The following is a 16,557-nucleotide window of genomic DNA, read 5'->3' as shown; positions in this document are numbered from 1 at the left end:
AAATGTCAAAGTCGGTGGAAGTGTGTGCTGGACGCTTTCACTCTCAACGACAGCCATCTTTGCTACGTAACAGAAGTTACACTGCTAGCCGCGCTGGGGCTTTCTCTGGTCAACACAGTAGCTTGTACTAATTGCTAGCCCGTAGCACTAGCTAGCTAGCTGACAGCAGTGCTAGTCACTTTCGGTAAGGGCACAGCCAATACTATAGCAACAACACTACATGGTCAAAGTTAACACACTGCTCACAGTGTACGACATGGAAGCGTGCTATCAAGAGTATTCCATAGAGACACCGCGTTAGTGTGTGGCACTCAAGAATGGTCAGGCTAATGTACGCTGTAATATTACTAAACCTAAAATACTACAGTTTACATTGTACTTTTATAAGTTCCCAGATTTCTGGCCCCTTATTCCTCTTCATATGTGTTTAACCTGTACCTGTATGTATGTATTGAAATGTATGTACAGCACTGGTACAAAGTTAGTTCAATATTTAAGCTGTGAATTTGGACAAATTAGTTGAGCAAAAATATGAATCAATGCCAACATTTCTGTCACACTCAGTAAACAGGTCTCTGCTAGATAAAAATAACCTGCAAACTCTCTGCCACAGAGTTTTTACAAAAAAGTGAAAACTGCAAGTACTATAAGTACTAACCCCTAACAACATTCATCATGCCAATAACCTCGCTCTTGCAACATTGTAGTTCTGTTTCTGAGCCCTATAATGAAGTATTTAACTCGAAATTACCAGCTCCTGCTTTATGGTAATTACAGTGTGTTTGTGGATAAGGAAGTGTCCTATATTATTTGGGGTTTTACCTTTTGACTAAAAGATTTCAAAAGAGAGGCCTGGCAAAAGGGCTTATTAGGCAGTCCTCCCCTGCCAGTCTTTTCAACAGGGGTGTTTTTCCTGAATGAAAATGCACAAATCACTGAGCAATATCCTTGTTATTTTAAGTGGTCAGGGCCTCTGCTGACCTCTTGAAAGCCATCATGCTTTTAGCGTCTGTGTCAGGAGTTCAAAGCTCTTTCTATAAGGTGAATCTTTGTCCTGTGAGACAATGCCTCGGTATCCCTCCCATTTCATTTACTGTGTTTATTTAATTCTTAATGCTGACCCCCGGCTTATTCTGGGATGCCTGGTGACGCGTGCTCCGCTGTGAAGTTGTCAGCCCCCTTTGACCCTTTCTGTCGGGCTGCTCGTCTATGGTCTAATGCAACTTGATGACGGTGTACCAATATGGGGGCCAGTGAGAGTGACTCAAACGAGGAGGGGGGGCTGTCAACAAGACAATGCAGTGGTGTATCGGTGGGTCAAGGGTCACGTTTGATCTGGGGAGGGGCCCCTTCCCGGTTCATCCCATCAGCACAGACTTAGTTCTGGGAAACTGCTGTGATCCCGGGATGAAAAATCCAACAAAACAAGAGTTGAATAGGATTCCCAAAGGGCTGTGCTGACATTGAATAGTGGTTTATTTAGGGGGGGGCGGGGGTCATTTTACAAGGTGCTTACCAATGCTTTGCCACTTTATACCTTAATTTAAATGTTGTATCTGCAATTCCATGGATTGTTATCACCTTATGTGTTAAGAATGACTGATCCAACTAGTGATTGACACTGTTGAAATGAAATGTAGCGCTATGGTTAATGACATGTGTACAGAACGAGAAAGGAATCAAACTTCCATCCTTGGGATGAGTAGAGGACCTGCTCTACCTCCTGCAAATACAAAGTATACAAATAACGTTGTTTATATAGTTTATTGCAGGTGGGAAATGTTGAGTTGGGCAAAGTTAATGAACCCTGTGTGTAGGTGTGCATGTCCAACATGGTGTTTTATTTGACTCATTTGTAGATTCTCAAGGTCTTAGCACATTAGAGCAGCAGGAAAGCATACCAACCTTTAAAAGAAATACCTGACGTCAACAAAAACACAGCCTGGCGAAGTCTTAACTTTAGTGACGTTTTCTGAAATGCCCCTCTGATTTGCTATTTACTCTTCACATTTCATCCAAACCAAACGTGTTTCCTTATATGTCAGACATCAAAAATACAATCTTTCAGTGGAGATACATATTAGGACGACTATAAGTGACTTATTACATCAACCGGGAAGTCTTCTAGTCATGTGTGCTACAATTCATAATGAGAGTGCTGTTCTAAAGATATAAAGGCAACACAGTCAGTGTAATATTTTATTAAAACTGATTCACAACAATACCCGAGTAAAATTCACACAGGTAATATGACGAATTTCTCATTGTAAGCTGAATCATACATTTGTATTAACTGACAGCACTTACAAATGTGTAATTCTAATAGATGTATTGCGTTACAGATGAAATTCCAAGCATTTTATTAGCCCCTCCTTTAGTGTGCCTTGCCCACCGCGAATGAGGTCAGAGGTCACAGCATTTTCCTGTCTATTACAGTCTGTCACTGGTCAGGACCTATGGTCAGGACAGCAACCACACGCTGGGTCGCATACTCGTTTAACTCTGAGACTGTCGCTTCCCATCCATCCCCTCATGCAAAGCCCCCTTTGATCGAGCACAGGCCAGCTTCTCTCTGTGTGTGTGTGTGTGTGTGTGTGTGTGTGTTTGTGTGTGTGTGTCTGCCTGCCTGTCACACCGCATTAGACTCTCAGTAGCTCTGTGAACCCGGATATGAAACAAACTGCTACCGGGTTGATCGGGCACGCTTTGCCATTGGACTAGCTACCCACGTGGATCTGGGTGTCATACCACTCCTTTTTTTCAGTCTAAAAATCATCCACAAATTGATCGTGTTCAATAAATGCATGTTTTTTAATCAAAGCTGTGCAATAATCTCCTTTTTTTTCATTCTTATTCAGACTTATGAAACCCAATCATGCTTTTTAACATCTGAATTTATTTGTTAAAGTTCCACTTTGAACACCAAACATACCTTTTGACTTCAATTTCACTTGTTCTTTCTTTTGACCTGTTGCAGTGCTCCTCCTCCTGTGGAAGAGGGCTCAAGTCCCGGAAGGTGGTCTGTGTGACCGGGTCAGGACGCCCCGTTTCAGAAGAGAGCTGCCTGCATCTGTCCCCCAAACCCAGCAAGCAGAGGCGCTGCAAAGGTGGTCAATGCTTCAAGTGGAAGACAGGCAACTGGGGAGAGGTAAGACTCTTTGACCCTGCTAGAAAACACTCCTCTAGCACTCGTGTTCTCACGCTTCCAGGCCAGTAAGCTCTCTCTCTCTTTTCTCTGTAATGCTTACCAGCTTGCTGGAAAGTAGATGTGTGTAAACATCTGCAGCTAGACCCGACTGTGTTTATGCACCATGCCAGACCACTAACTAAGCTTTTACACATCACACAGTGGTTTGCAGCACAGACCCGGGATGCCTGCTAATAGGGTTTTTAAAGATAGTGTATACTGGGGCAGCAACTTTACAGTACAGTGGGTACGACAGCAGGATGGATGTGCACCCCTCTATAGGTCCATCTAGTGTGTATCTACCCCTCTCATCTCTACATGTTCTTTTCTCTTTAATCCTTTTCTCAATGTTGCTCTTTCACCCACAGATCCCTTTCTTTCAAGCCTTCTTTCTCTCTTTCACTTTTCTTCCCCTCTCTATCTTCTGCCTCCCCAATGGGAACCACATGCGTCTTTTCTTTGAATGCCCTACTAAACATACCAGACACACTCACGACGTGCACCTGGGCTCCTCTCCCTTAACTCTCCATGTCTCTCTTTTTTCTCTCCATCCTTCCCTCCTGTCATAATTTTTCTTTTTGCTGAATTCACCCCACTGGCCAAGAGTCCGAGCACAGAGCCACATCTGTGCTCCATATGTCAAAGAGGATGTGCGTTTGCTCTGAAACAGCTGTGGAGCAGGACTCATGCCAGGAGAAAATGATACTCCACACGAGGCTCTGTTGAAATCAGACGCTTACATACTAAGTATGATGTACATTTGAGTAGATAGTCCACAACTGCATACTCTGTGGATTTTTAGTGTGCAAGAAACGCTCAGTTTTAAACTAGATAAGAAAGGATTTATGGGGCGGGAGCCTACTGAACTTACTCAAATGTCCCAAAATGCATTGCGCCTGTTTAAACTTTGAGGCAGATTGTTTGGCACCATCCAGCAACAGTGTTTGTGCTTACAAATGTGGAAAACACAGGAACTCTCACATTTCATTTTGTGTAGAAAAATCTTCAACATGTTTGATATTTTTTAAATATTAATAAAATAATACTGGAAAATGTAGAATAAAATAGATTTACATTTGTGATAAACATTTTTGTTTGATGGTAGCTTGGACTGTTAAGGTTGTGATGGATACAGTCAGAGAGGACATGTTGCTTGAGTTTATAACAGTGTGCACAGTCTACTAGAATGGCATACTTAATATTCATTTTAGCATGCAATACGCAGTACACAATAATAAGTATGCAGTATGCCAATATGCAATATCGAACACACTCCCAGTCAAGTATGTTTACCCATGATGCAGCAGGCTGCCCAGATGTTTCAACTCCTGAAAACTGCAGATAATACACATTGAGTTCAACTGTATCACATGACTAAACTTGTAACTATAAGATAAGATATACTATGTCTGCATTCTTAAAGATTCATGTAGAAACTCTGGAACCTCAGCTTGAATCATCTGCACGTGTTTTTTGCTTCCTTCACCCCTAAAGGAATACTTTACCCCCAAAATAATATTTTGTATTCACCCTGTGTTACTTTGAATTCTTGAATGAAACTTTGCTTTCTCGCATGACTCCATGGTGAACAAAGAATTCAAAGACAAAGGAAATTCATGATCAATTAAATAAATCTGGGCCGTGTTTCACAAGAGCAGAATTTGAAATTAAAAACATATTCCCAAACATTTATTTCACTGAAGCTTCGGACAAGGCAAGTGCAAGTGTGAGACTGTTCATGCAGAAGTGTATTAAATATTGAAGTTTGAGTAAAAATGCGTAAGTTATGAGCAGCATAATTGAGATATGAATTATACATTGTGCAAGAGTTTGTAAACTGATGTTTTGAGAAAGCATTGATTTTCATTAATCATGGAAGCATGCAAGTTTGAGTTTCCTCAACAATTCATAGTTACACAGGGGGAGTAAATGATATGCAAATCATCAAGATTTATAACCTCACACAAATCTGAGTTATGATGTCTCAGTCTCTCAATGACTCAAACACTCATGTCATATTCTCTGTGACATTTTTCTCCCCAAAAACCTTCACTTTAATTGTATAAATGAATATTAAAGTGGAGTATTGCATAAGCATGACGGTACAATGCATGTACACAAGATAATTACTGTAAAAAAATCCCCAACAAAATCTGATCTATACACATTATTATAAAACAAAACAGTTTTTTGACATTTGCTATGTTATGTAAAACTGTGTCCTGTATTAAAGCAGAAAACAAAACATACTTTAATTAAAAACATGGTTTCACAAAACCTTCTGCTTTCAAGGCGCCAACTTGAATTTCTTCCCATTTCTGTAAGAAAACATAAGTTAAGTTAATATAAACCTTATCACTTACAAATAAACATGAAGGTGTTGTTGCAGTTATTTCATCTTTGCAAACTTTCCTAAAAGTAATACACCATGCCTTTATGAACTCAATTTATATTGTTGGAATGCCAAGGTCTCATATATTCTCTATATTAATCTTCAAACAAGTAGAACACCATAGATCGATACAAATGGGATATAGGCCACCATTAGACAATTAAACTCACGTGGTTCATTGCTTATCGCGAGAGTCGCAAAACGATATAAATTGACTATTTGACATGCAGTAAAACAAAAAAGTTAAACTCAATGAAAAAAAGTGTAAAGACTTTTGAAACGACTTATCTGTCCTGCTTCCAGTGTTCCGCAACGTGTGGGGACGGCGTCCAGCGGCGCGAGGTGTTCTGCCGGGGCGGAGACCGGCGCAGCCCGCACGAGAGCGGCTGCTCCCAGCGGTCCAGACCGACGTCCAGCCAGAGCTGCCGGGGGGCAGACTGCCCCTCCCGGTACCGGTGGAGAGAAGGAGAGTGGCAGACGGTAAGCTGCATGGCGACCTGGCTGTGAGCTGAAACAAGCAGCTTAGTCTCCACAGGGCGAGGATGAATGAATTCTGTCATATCTGAAGTGTGAGTGGCTGCTTCAGGCGGAGGCAGTGCAGTCGGTGAGGGGAGGAAAGGAGGAGGAGGGAAGCTGCTGCTGCTGCTGCTGTTGTTGCATGGCCCTCGTAAAAATCAGATGATCCTCAGGCTCCAGCTTTTCTTTTTTTTTTAAACACACGCAAAGCCTCGTTGGATTTCCGATCTTAGTCTTGATTGGCCAATTCGCTTTTTCTCCAGGAGTACTTTTTCCATAGACTGTATTCCACCAATTAAAGTTAATGAACACCTGTGAGGCATTAATGGTAGTTATCTAAACGTTAACAAGCCTTCTACAATAAAAGTTGAATTAAAGGCCCCTGAAATAACCTTTTATAATAATTATTCTATAAAAATCAGACCAAAAGTGATTTATTTTTCTGAGATTTATGCCAGAATTCTGACAAGATCCTGTTTCAGTCATAAAACTTAAAACACATCAATGATTGAGCCAAGGGAACGAGGAGTGCTAAACTGCCTAATATCTCGGTTTTAGGACTCATTCATGCATCATTGTTTTGCCTATTTAATCGCACCTCTAAACAGTCCTAGTGAAGTAGCTTTGTTGAGTTTTTTTCTTTAAATTATTTTATTTATTTTTCTCGTCCTACATTTTTATATTAAGAATTTGATATAAGACCACCTGAACAGGGACTTACAAGTAAACTTAAAATAGAAGATAATCTCTATTATTAATCCTTTATTTTTATTCATACTCACATATTAATTTACACTGTTATCTATCTTTTATCTGCTCTAAAGCCAGAACATGCAAAGTTGGCAGTCATACCCAGGCTTTATTTAATGGGTACATTCCTGCTGAGCAACATCCAGTAATTTTCTATTGGCTGGAGGCTACAGACCCTTGTTGAGAGTTGGGGTTATTAGAAGAGGCAGCTGCAGCAGGAGTTTCTTCTTCCCCGTGTTCAAGTGATGTTGAATCTAGGTCATTGAGCAGCCTGAAATGTCTCCTCTCAAAGGAGAGTCTAATTGTTCTGGAGAAGTGTTTGGAGCTCTCTGCCCGCAGTGTAAAGCTGGAGGTAATTACAAGGGTTCACCTGCTATGGGTTAACATGCCTGCAGTGTGTGTTTTATACAACACTGTGGACTCAATCTACACAAATCAGAGATGATTGGGAACTGCAACATTTTTACTTCTTCTATTCTAACCTACCTAGAATTAAATATTTGGCCAAATGATTTGTCTATTGTTGATTTAACCATCACATACTGAAACTCAGGCACTCATCATGCGGGTACTTAGGTTAATGATTTCATAGTACAGCAGCACAGCTCAGAAAAACAGTTCCAGGTATTTAAGTTGTTTGACATTGTTGAACAAATGAAGAGTGATGAAGACCAGCTGGAGTCCGCTGCGTTTGTTACGGCACAGAGTGTTTCTGACGCAAGTGGAAGCCTCTCTGAGCCTCAACCTACGTCTTTTGCAGATTGAATGTCCTAATAATTGAGTTACTACATGGACCTGAATGTAGTAAGACAAAGCTCCAGGTGGTTCTGCAATAAAGTAAACTTCTTCAGAGAACACCACTTTCACAGCAACACCAATACGAACGATTGAACCTGGGTAGTGACTTATGAGTGATTATATTATTATAATGCTGAGTACTCTTCTAAAGAACCTCAAGTGTGTGGGAGAGAAACTCCCTCTGGAGGGAACTTTAGGATTCTAGCATTAGCAGACCATTCACATGCACAAAAAAAAAAAAAAAAAGGAAAGGTAAATCCCCAAAAATAATAATAGCGCCTCTTTAGAATGATGTAGTTTGCAGCTAGACATGACCAATTATAGGTAGGTTGACTTTTACGAAATACTTCACCCTCAAAATGACATAATATGTCAGTTACAGTAATCACCCTGTCTTACCTGCTGCTCTCTTAACATTGCATCTAAGTATAGGAATGGCATATCTCTCCTAATACCAATCTTATACTTGCCATGTTTGTTAAAGGCCCTTGTGTTTCTCATCTCCACTACAGTGCAGTAAGTCGTGTGGAGTAGGTCATCGACAGCGAGCCTTGCAGTGTGTAGACCACAACCAGCAGGAGGTGCATGAGATGTACTGCGTGAACCAGATCAGACCTCCAGAAATAGAGAGCTGCAACACCCACGCCTGTGAACTGATCTGGATCACAGGGGAATGGACTCAGGTGAGAGTGTGAACTTTAAATGATGTTAATCTGAATAGTTATAAATCAGTTTACTCTGAACTAGAAATACTCTTTAAAAAGACAATTAATCTGAATCACCGTCTTCAAATCCAGTGTACTGTTTTTATTTCATGCCTGTGATTCATTCTCTTCTCCAGTGCTCAGCCAGCTGTGGTCAGAGCTACCGCCAGCGTCTGGTCTCCTGCAGCGAGGTGCATGCTGAGAATGACAACTATGAGTATGGCCATCAGTCTCTGTCCAACTGCCCCGGGACCCCCCCTGAGAGTTACATGCCTTGTAATCTGGAGCCATGCCAGCCGCCACAGGAGTGGAGGGTTGGAATCTGGGGACTGGTGAGCGAGGGCTTGGTTATGCTGTCCATTCACTTATCTGTGTCTTTTCAGTGTGGAACATGCATGTCTTCTCCTAAAATTAAACCTTGATACGGAAGCCCTGAGAAGCAAGTGTTATACAAATGTTTTTGAGTCTGATACAAATACTTTTCTTGACTAACAGGTACAACAAAAAAGATACTCCTTTTCCCACCTGTTTCACACATTCAAGAGAATATAAGGAACCTCAAAAACGTGTTATCACCTGTTTAAGAGTCATAAACAAAGGGGTGAAACAATTAAGTAAATGATCACCAGGTATTTTTCCTTATTTTTATCTCAGGGCTTCTTTGCCCTGTACAAAAAAAAAGTATTTCCCATGAATAAAGTATTATCATAGACGTATTGCAACGTAATAAATGCAAGTTGAACAGGTCTCCTGTCGTTTTTTGTGATGAAATGTCAAACCTTTTTTGCTTAACTGTTAATATTAACATAACAGTATTAGATTGAAACATGCAATAACTCACACTTTCCTTGAAGTTTTATATTTGCGCTTGATTATGATCGACTACAATTGTATTACATAAAACAGCCTTTAATGCACACTATTTTCTATACCTGAGATTTCAAGGATTTCTTTCCCATAAATTGCCTGAAATTAATAACATAATTTTTTCTTCTTGAACCTGTGTCATGCACAAAAATGTCCATGCACATGAATGTTTTTAAGTCGACACTTTGAAGATCGAAACTGCTGATGTGACTGTCATCCACACGTTTTTGTTTTCACTCTGTCTCGGTTCTCTTCCCCCCCGCAGTGCTCAGTGAGCTGTGGTGACGGAGTGATGGAGCGGACGCGGCAGTGTGTGTCAGCAGACGCTCAGGAAAGCTATAGGTGTTCTCAGGAGGCCATGCCAGAGGCCAGAAAAACCTGCAGGAATCCAAACTGTGAGTACTGCGAGACGATTGCTCCTCTTTTAACAAAGGTCAAGACTTCCAGGGTTAGCTACAGGCCGAATAAATGCACCCCAAATTCCAGTGTTAGGCATGGCTTGACTTGATCCAGTCATCTCAGAGACTTGGCCTTTAGTGAAATAGTTATGATCAGAGGCAAACATCAAAGATTCATTATCCAGTGTATTTACTTCCCAACGGTAGCATGGGACATCAAAGAGTCAGTGGCTTTCCCTTTTCTTTGATTTGATGCAGCGATTTGTCACACTTGACTTAACCCCTGAAATGTGTGTTTGCATGCGTGCACGTGTGTGTATAGGGCCTGAGTATCTGCCCTGTGTTCAATCTTCACACTACTGTACTGTATACCAACTTATATCCACTTCCTCTGTGTCTACAAGGCCATTTACCTTCTAGCTGTCAGGGCGTCCAGAGCACGAACGGCCCCCTCCCCGACAGCGAACACTTTCTCAATATTCAAGGAAAAGCACTCAAGGTAGGAATATATTGTTTATTTTGACCAACAAATGCACATGGCTGCAATGGATCCCCACATCTTTGACAGTTTGCACATTTTGGAAGAACAAATCTAGATCTTAAAGACATGTTTGTATTTTTTGAAAATACACTTATTACACAATTTGAAATGTATAATTGAAGTTTTTTTTTTAAAGGTGTATGAAGCTATTATGGGTTTTATTTATGAGGGAAGAGCAACACTTGACTTTTGGATAATTGACAATACATTTTGCTGCTGTGTTGTGACCGTGTAAAGGGCTTCTTTAAAGTACAAAGTGCTTTCCATTCACCTTTACTAGCTTGAGTTTAGGCATGCGTTTGGTGCTGTGGTTTTGTGTACAAGGTTTCATAGTGATATGATGGGTTTTAGAACACAGTCAGAGGAAATGCTTTGATTGCCTTCCAAACTGACTATGGTCTACTCTTTTTCCTCAACACCATTATTGTTCCTTCTTTCCAATCTGCACTTCTTCTCAATCTCCTTTTTTCTACCATCCTACCACCTCCATCCCCTCCTTCACCCATGGTTCCCCACTCCTCCTCCCTCTGAATACCACATCTCCTTTCCCTCCTCCTCCTCCTCCTCCTCCTCCTCCTCCCTCATCTTATTCTCTTCAGGTCTACTGTGCAGGAATGCAGACAGAGACTCCACAGGAGTACATCACCTTGACAACTGGAGTAGGGGAGAACTTTTCAGAGATCTTTGGCTTCAGGTAAACAGTGAACAGGATAACAATGAGAATAGCCAAAATCCAACTGACTCCTGGCACAGTTTCCTGTCCCTAAATGAAGAAATTCCATGGAAGTGTAAAATTAAGCTAAGGTATTTGTGTGTGTGTGTGTGTGTGTGTGTGTGTGTGTGTGTGTGTGTGTGTGTGTGTGTGTGTGTGTGTGTGTGTGTGTGTGTGTGTGTGTGTGTGTGTGTGTGTGTGTGTGTGTGTGTGTGTGTGTGTGTGTGTGTGTGTGTGTGTGTGTGTGTGTGTGTGTGTTTCCCAGGCTCAATGACCCCACCCAGTGTCCACCCAATGACTCCAGGAGAGAGGATTGTGACTGTCGGAGAGACTACACCGCAGCCGGATTCACCACCTTCTCCAAAGTCCGCCTGGACCTCAGCAAGATGAACCTCATCAGTAAGTGGCTAGTGCACACACACACACACACACACACACACACACACACACACACACACACACACACACACACACACACACACACACACACACACACACACACACACACACACACACACACACACACACACACACACACACACACACACACACACAGCATCCTGTGCCACATTACCCCCAAATAAGAACTTCCTTTGCCATTTAATTATGTCCGTGCTCATGAGGGTTAATGGGCTCAAGATGTCTTTAGGGTTCATTTAAGCAACACACAATTACAAGGCTTGAGGGGATTAAATGGAACTGCTGTAAGTAGATGAAATTATACTGATATTGCCATTAAGCTGACCCTAAAACTAAGGCTGGATTTAGACTAACACAGGTCATTACTGCAGATGCAAGCTGCCATTATAAAAGCTCATCTGAGTTCCTGTAGCAACTCATTTCAAAATGCCAATTCTGAAGAATATCTGTCACGACACATTTGATTGACTTGTTTTGTGTTTTTTGTTGCTCAGCTACAGATTGGCAGTTTGCTGTCACCCGGGAAGGCAAGAACGTTCCCTTTGCTACAGCTGGAGACTGCTACAGCGCAGCACGGTGTCCACAGGTGAGAACAACAGCAGCTGGTAGTTATATGACAGGAGGCGAAATGATTTGTCATCGCCAACTAAAGACTTGTCATAGCAGGAAAAAAACAAGTTAAACTAATAACATTAATGATGGCTCTGCTGTTTATCAAGTTTCAGTAAGCTATTCCAGTGAACAGACATACTGAGTGTAACGGCCCGTTTCTGCCCATTCACCTTGAATGGGGGGACGTCACACTTTGCCGAACTGCATTGTGGGAGCGTCGCTTCGCTTTGCTCGCGTTGCTCGCCTCAAAAGTTGAGCAATGTTCAACTTTTGAAGCTTCGACGGAAGCTTCAGCCAATCAAACCGCGTGCTTGTGTGTCCGGGGCGGGAGATTCATGTGATTGGTTGTTGGTCGAGCTTCAGAGACGCCCGCCGGCAAGCTTCAACACACGCCGTCGTCTGGACGCTGCGTAAGGCTGAACTGAATAGATCACAGCTTTGGAGCTTAATTTAAAACTTTTGAGCATTCTCTATCAACATTTTTCTATATCTACTCATTCTTTATTCACTATTTCTGCATATTTTAAGATAAGGCTACACACAAATTACAAGTATTTATACTTTTTGCAGAGTGAGATTCCAGTTGAGGCTTCTTGGAAATATGTCCAACAATGTGATCCTGACATTTCCTATAACTTCCCTGTCCATGAGAAAGTGTATTACACATTTTTTTTCTCAAAAAGATAAAATATTCTGTTCCAATCGATGTCTTATTGGCATTTCCACTGCACTCCAAAATCTTGCCACCAAATATGAGGCAAGCACCTTAATGGGTGTTTAAGCAACAAGCTCACAAAAATAATGAGAAATATTCATTAGAAAAAGTTGATTTCAATATTAAAACAAAGTCTACTGTACTAAAAGGCATTGAGTACAGCTAAATGGCATGCAGTTGTTTTACTGATACACGTGTGCTTCTTCTGCTGCAGTATGACATGTAAAAATGCCTGCCATTAAAAAAAGCTAAAAGTAAACCTTTTACAACCAGTTAATGCCTCTAGTTTTGGATGTGTTCCAGGAAAGTGTCCCAAAACATTACCAGTTGCCTCACTCCTTCTCTCTCTCTCTCTCTCTCTCTCTCTCTCTCTCTCTCTCTCTCTCTCTCTCTCTCTCTCTCTCTTCTGTCAGGGGCGCTTCAGGATCAACCTCTCAGGAACAGGTTTCAGGGTGGCGCAGGAAACCTCATGGATCTCCCAGGGCAACTATGCAGTGACTGATATACGAAAATCACAGGTATTGCTTTATGATGCATATATATACTGTCTATGGGAAGAACTCCCAAAATGACAGCAATCTTCAATCAAAACTGAGCCATCTGAAAGATTCAGAGAACACCCTTTAAAAAAGGAGAACTCAAAATAAAACTTGTTAAAATCCCTAATTAATTCACCACATTCACAGTGAGGTATTGGGCTCCTGGCTTTTTACGACAGTTGAAGTGTATATTTGAATATATTCTGTAATTAGTGAGTTAGTTTTGACAATGTATTTTTGTTCTATATCCACTAGCAACTCTTTTAGAACCCATTTTCCAACCCACAGTACCTGTAACTCTCTCTATGTACTGCCTCATCTCGTCTACTCTGTTCTGTTACCTCTGATACTCCATCCCTCGCTCCACCATTTCTCCTCTCTACATGTCCTCTGGGGTTCAGAGTGGGCATCGTCCCAAGTGGGTTCTGTATTCCCAGCTTGAGTTCTTTCCATAAACTCGTTGAAAAAAAGGACCCTTTTTGGGCAGCTGCTCTCTCAAGGGCCCTCCTCTTTTGAGATGGAGCTCAAGCCAGAGCGAGTATATTGGTAAGGTGAAAACATGAGGCAATTCTGATGCCAAAAAGTGTTCACATTCTTATACCCTCAGCCAGCCGGCCTGCTGTGGGCTCTCCAGGCACATTTAAACAAAGCCAGGTTGTGACAGTGGGACTGGGAGAGCACTCCAGAGGAGATCAGACAAACCACTCGCTGCACGCTGTGGCTTTCATGTCGTGGGATAGTGCTTTTGGCGCGATCATCTAATACAATGTTTGGACAAAATATCGATTATGCTGTACGTGATTACCTAGTTTATACACGGTGCCTACATACAACGTGCCTGGTGGGCCTCAGTGTTTGTGTGCATTTATGAAGGAAATTCAAATTCAAGAGGCCAAAAACAACGCTTACTATTAAGGTGATGTTTTCTATCTTTACCCACTTCTTAAACATCCTCGGTTTTTTACATTACATTACATTTAGCTGACGCTGTTATCCAAAGCGACTTACATTGAAGTACATTCGACCAGGAAGATACAACCTTGAAGAAAACAGAATCATATAAGTACATCAGGTTTCATAGAGCCAGACATTTCAAGTGCTACTCAACTGGCTTTAGATAAGCCAGTCCTTTTTCACCAGATCAGTGACAGGGAAAAATGCTTCAACGTGATCCTGGAGAAATGTCCCTTATGGTTCTATGCTATGTTCTATATTTAGTATGTGTTTTGTTCTCATAATCAGCATCTGTATTACAGCAGAATCACACAATCCTGATGTTATTCCCCATGTGTCCACAGGATGGCAGCAGCGTGTCAGGAATGTGTGGAGGCTACTGCGGTAAATGTACACCGTCCTCTGGCTCCAGCCTGCCTGTAACAGTGGAGTAGATCTACTGTAATACCATCAAACACCTGAGGTAGGTATTTTAATTATACTTTTTAAATATAAAAGGCACGATCTGTAATCCAAAAAAAGGAGGGATTTAAAATCTAACTCCAAAATTAAAAACATGTTACGCAACTTGCTGTAACTCACAAAGTACATTTGACGTAGTATTTATGGTTTTAATGTTTTAATGATCATATCGGTTGGCTTAGAACCATTATACTTGGAATAAACCAGGCTTATGTTTTTAGCGATTTTGTAATACACCTGTAACTTATATGGTTAATAACGAATGGTTGTGAGTTTAACTCCAGGGATGAAGTATTTCCTTGGGTTTTTGATCAGTAACTGATTTAGCGTTCATGTTGTTTGCATGTCTTTTTTAGCATCTGTTTCCATCCATTTGGCGGTCCATCTTCAGGTTATTGTGTCGAGACTTCCCTCCTCTTTGGTGCTACAGCCATTCAGAGTCCAAACCCGCCTTGACCTCTTTTTCTCCAGTATGTATAGTGTAAATGAACTTGGTGTAAGTACTGTACATAGCAGGATACAAATGTCTTATTTATTGTACTCTCAATTTATTTTTGTACTGTAATATGATCGAACCGTTCTGTTGTCCTTCGTGAATACCACACAATTGCCATTTATCAGTTTTTTGCCAGAATGTGCCTTCCAATTTGGATATTTGCCAAATGGACTTTTTAGTATGAGTAGTTATTTAAACCAGACTTCATCTGGTACAGCCATGTACTCCTTTTTTAAATTAGCTTCTGTAAAGTTATTGTTGTGATGGTCACCAGACCTGTTCATATCCATTGAGGTGTCTCCAGTGGGTCGTTTTTCACTACTTCAGGCAAGATTGGTGTACACTATAAGCATAGTTATGTTGTACACTGTGTGCAATGGGGCAGTTCTTGTAGAGGAATAGAGGAAGTTAATTTTCATAGTCTGATGTTAATCGTATGTTCAGCAATCCTTCCCGGTGCAAATTGTGGGCAACTGTTGCTAAAATCGTCCAGCTACTTCCACTACTCTACTCTGTGCCAGCGTACCACATTCAGTGTCTTGCTAACTGAGCACTCTTCTTATCCCTGTACTCAGGTTTTGTTTCTGTAGTCTAGTACAGGGGTTCCCAAAGTGGGGGTCGCGAAATGATTACAAAAAAAAAATGAAAAAAAAAAAAAAAAGTATAAAAAAAATGTATTATTTTGTTATTTATAATTTTTTTTTGTATTATTATTACTAATAACGGTCGCATAGACATTTTCAGGGCTGGACTAGCCATCTGTATAATTTCCCCGCAACGAGGCTCTGTTTCTCAAACTTTACAAACAAATTAATTCACTAGCACAACCGCCCCCCCCCCCCCCCCCCCCCCGTCGACAGGGGGTCGCCAGTCTCTGGCACTGTTATTCTGGGGGTCGCGGGCTGAAAAGTTTGGGAACCCCTGGTCTAGTATATTAAAAAGTGGGTATTGTGAACCAAGTGGATGGTGGTCCGGCTGCCCCATCTGTATCTCTCCAGCTATTAACTACAGCTGGACGGAAAGAGAAACGTGTGCAATAAATAATAACACAATGCAGGAAAAGGCCAGGTGTTGCTGTCATGAAAAACACCTGCATCCGGAAAAAACACGTATTAAAACTGGAATTTTAGTTTTAATGAATGCGGGGGGAAGAGTTCAATTGAGTCCTTTTTTCTGCTTGGCGTTGCCAGTACTATATTCACTTTTATTCAGCGCTGTGTCTGACATTTTTGTAGTTTCTTTTAGCGATGTGGCGTGCTATCCATCTGGCAAACCAGAACCGTCCCAAACACAGCTAAATTGTAAGATACAAGAAAATACAAGCAGAGGGTTTTTGGAGACTGAGGAAAATTCTACTCATTGTGCCTTTTTAAATGTAGGATGTAGGATGGAACAGTTTTCTGCTCATTAATGGCATAGTGTGTATTCTATTTTTCAGTAGGATAGAATAAATGAACCTTTCTGCTATCCAAACATTAGCATCAGTATCACTCT

At 41.3% G+C, this 16,557-nt stretch overlaps 1 protein-coding gene across 1 annotated transcript; it reads left to right on the top strand.

The window, feature by feature from the left end:
* Positions 1-4,633: 4,633 nt before the first annotated feature.
* LOC307041792 (A disintegrin and metalloproteinase with thrombospondin motifs 9-like) lies at positions 4,634-15,707 on the top strand. Its single transcript, XM_079685333.1, has 11 exons — positions 4,634-6,059; positions 8,156-8,326; positions 8,485-8,679; positions 9,480-9,609; positions 10,017-10,111; positions 10,753-10,847; positions 11,131-11,264; positions 11,780-11,871; positions 13,026-13,130; positions 14,450-14,568; positions 14,924-15,707. The coding sequence occupies exons 1-10, from the start codon at positions 5,832-5,834 to the stop codon at positions 14,537-14,539; spliced, it is 1,335 nt and encodes a 444-aa protein (XP_079541459.1). The 5' UTR covers positions 4,634-5,831; the 3' UTR covers positions 14,540-14,568; positions 14,924-15,707.
* Positions 15,708-16,557: the final 850 nt, after the last annotated feature.

The sequence above is a fragment of the Notothenia rossii genome, assembly GCF_949606895.1.
Source record: "Notothenia rossii genome assembly, chromosome: 5".
Lineage (NCBI taxonomy): Eukaryota > Metazoa > Chordata > Actinopteri > Perciformes > Nototheniidae > Notothenia > Notothenia rossii.
This window is presented reverse-complemented; position numbering and strand designations above follow the sequence as displayed.

Coding starts and splice junctions, on each gene's coding strand:
- LOC307041792 (XM_079685333.1), top strand. CDS start 5,832: ATGAAAAAAAGTGTAAAGACTTTTGAAACGACTTATCTGTCCTGCTTC. Junction 8,680..9,479: donor GGGTTGGAATCTGGGGACTG/GTGAGCGAGGGC, acceptor TCCCCCCCGCAG/TGCTCAGTGAGCTGTGGTGA. Junction 9,610..10,016: donor AACCTGCAGGAATCCAAACT/GTGAGTACTGCG, acceptor TGTGTCTACAAG/GCCATTTACCTTCTAGCTGT.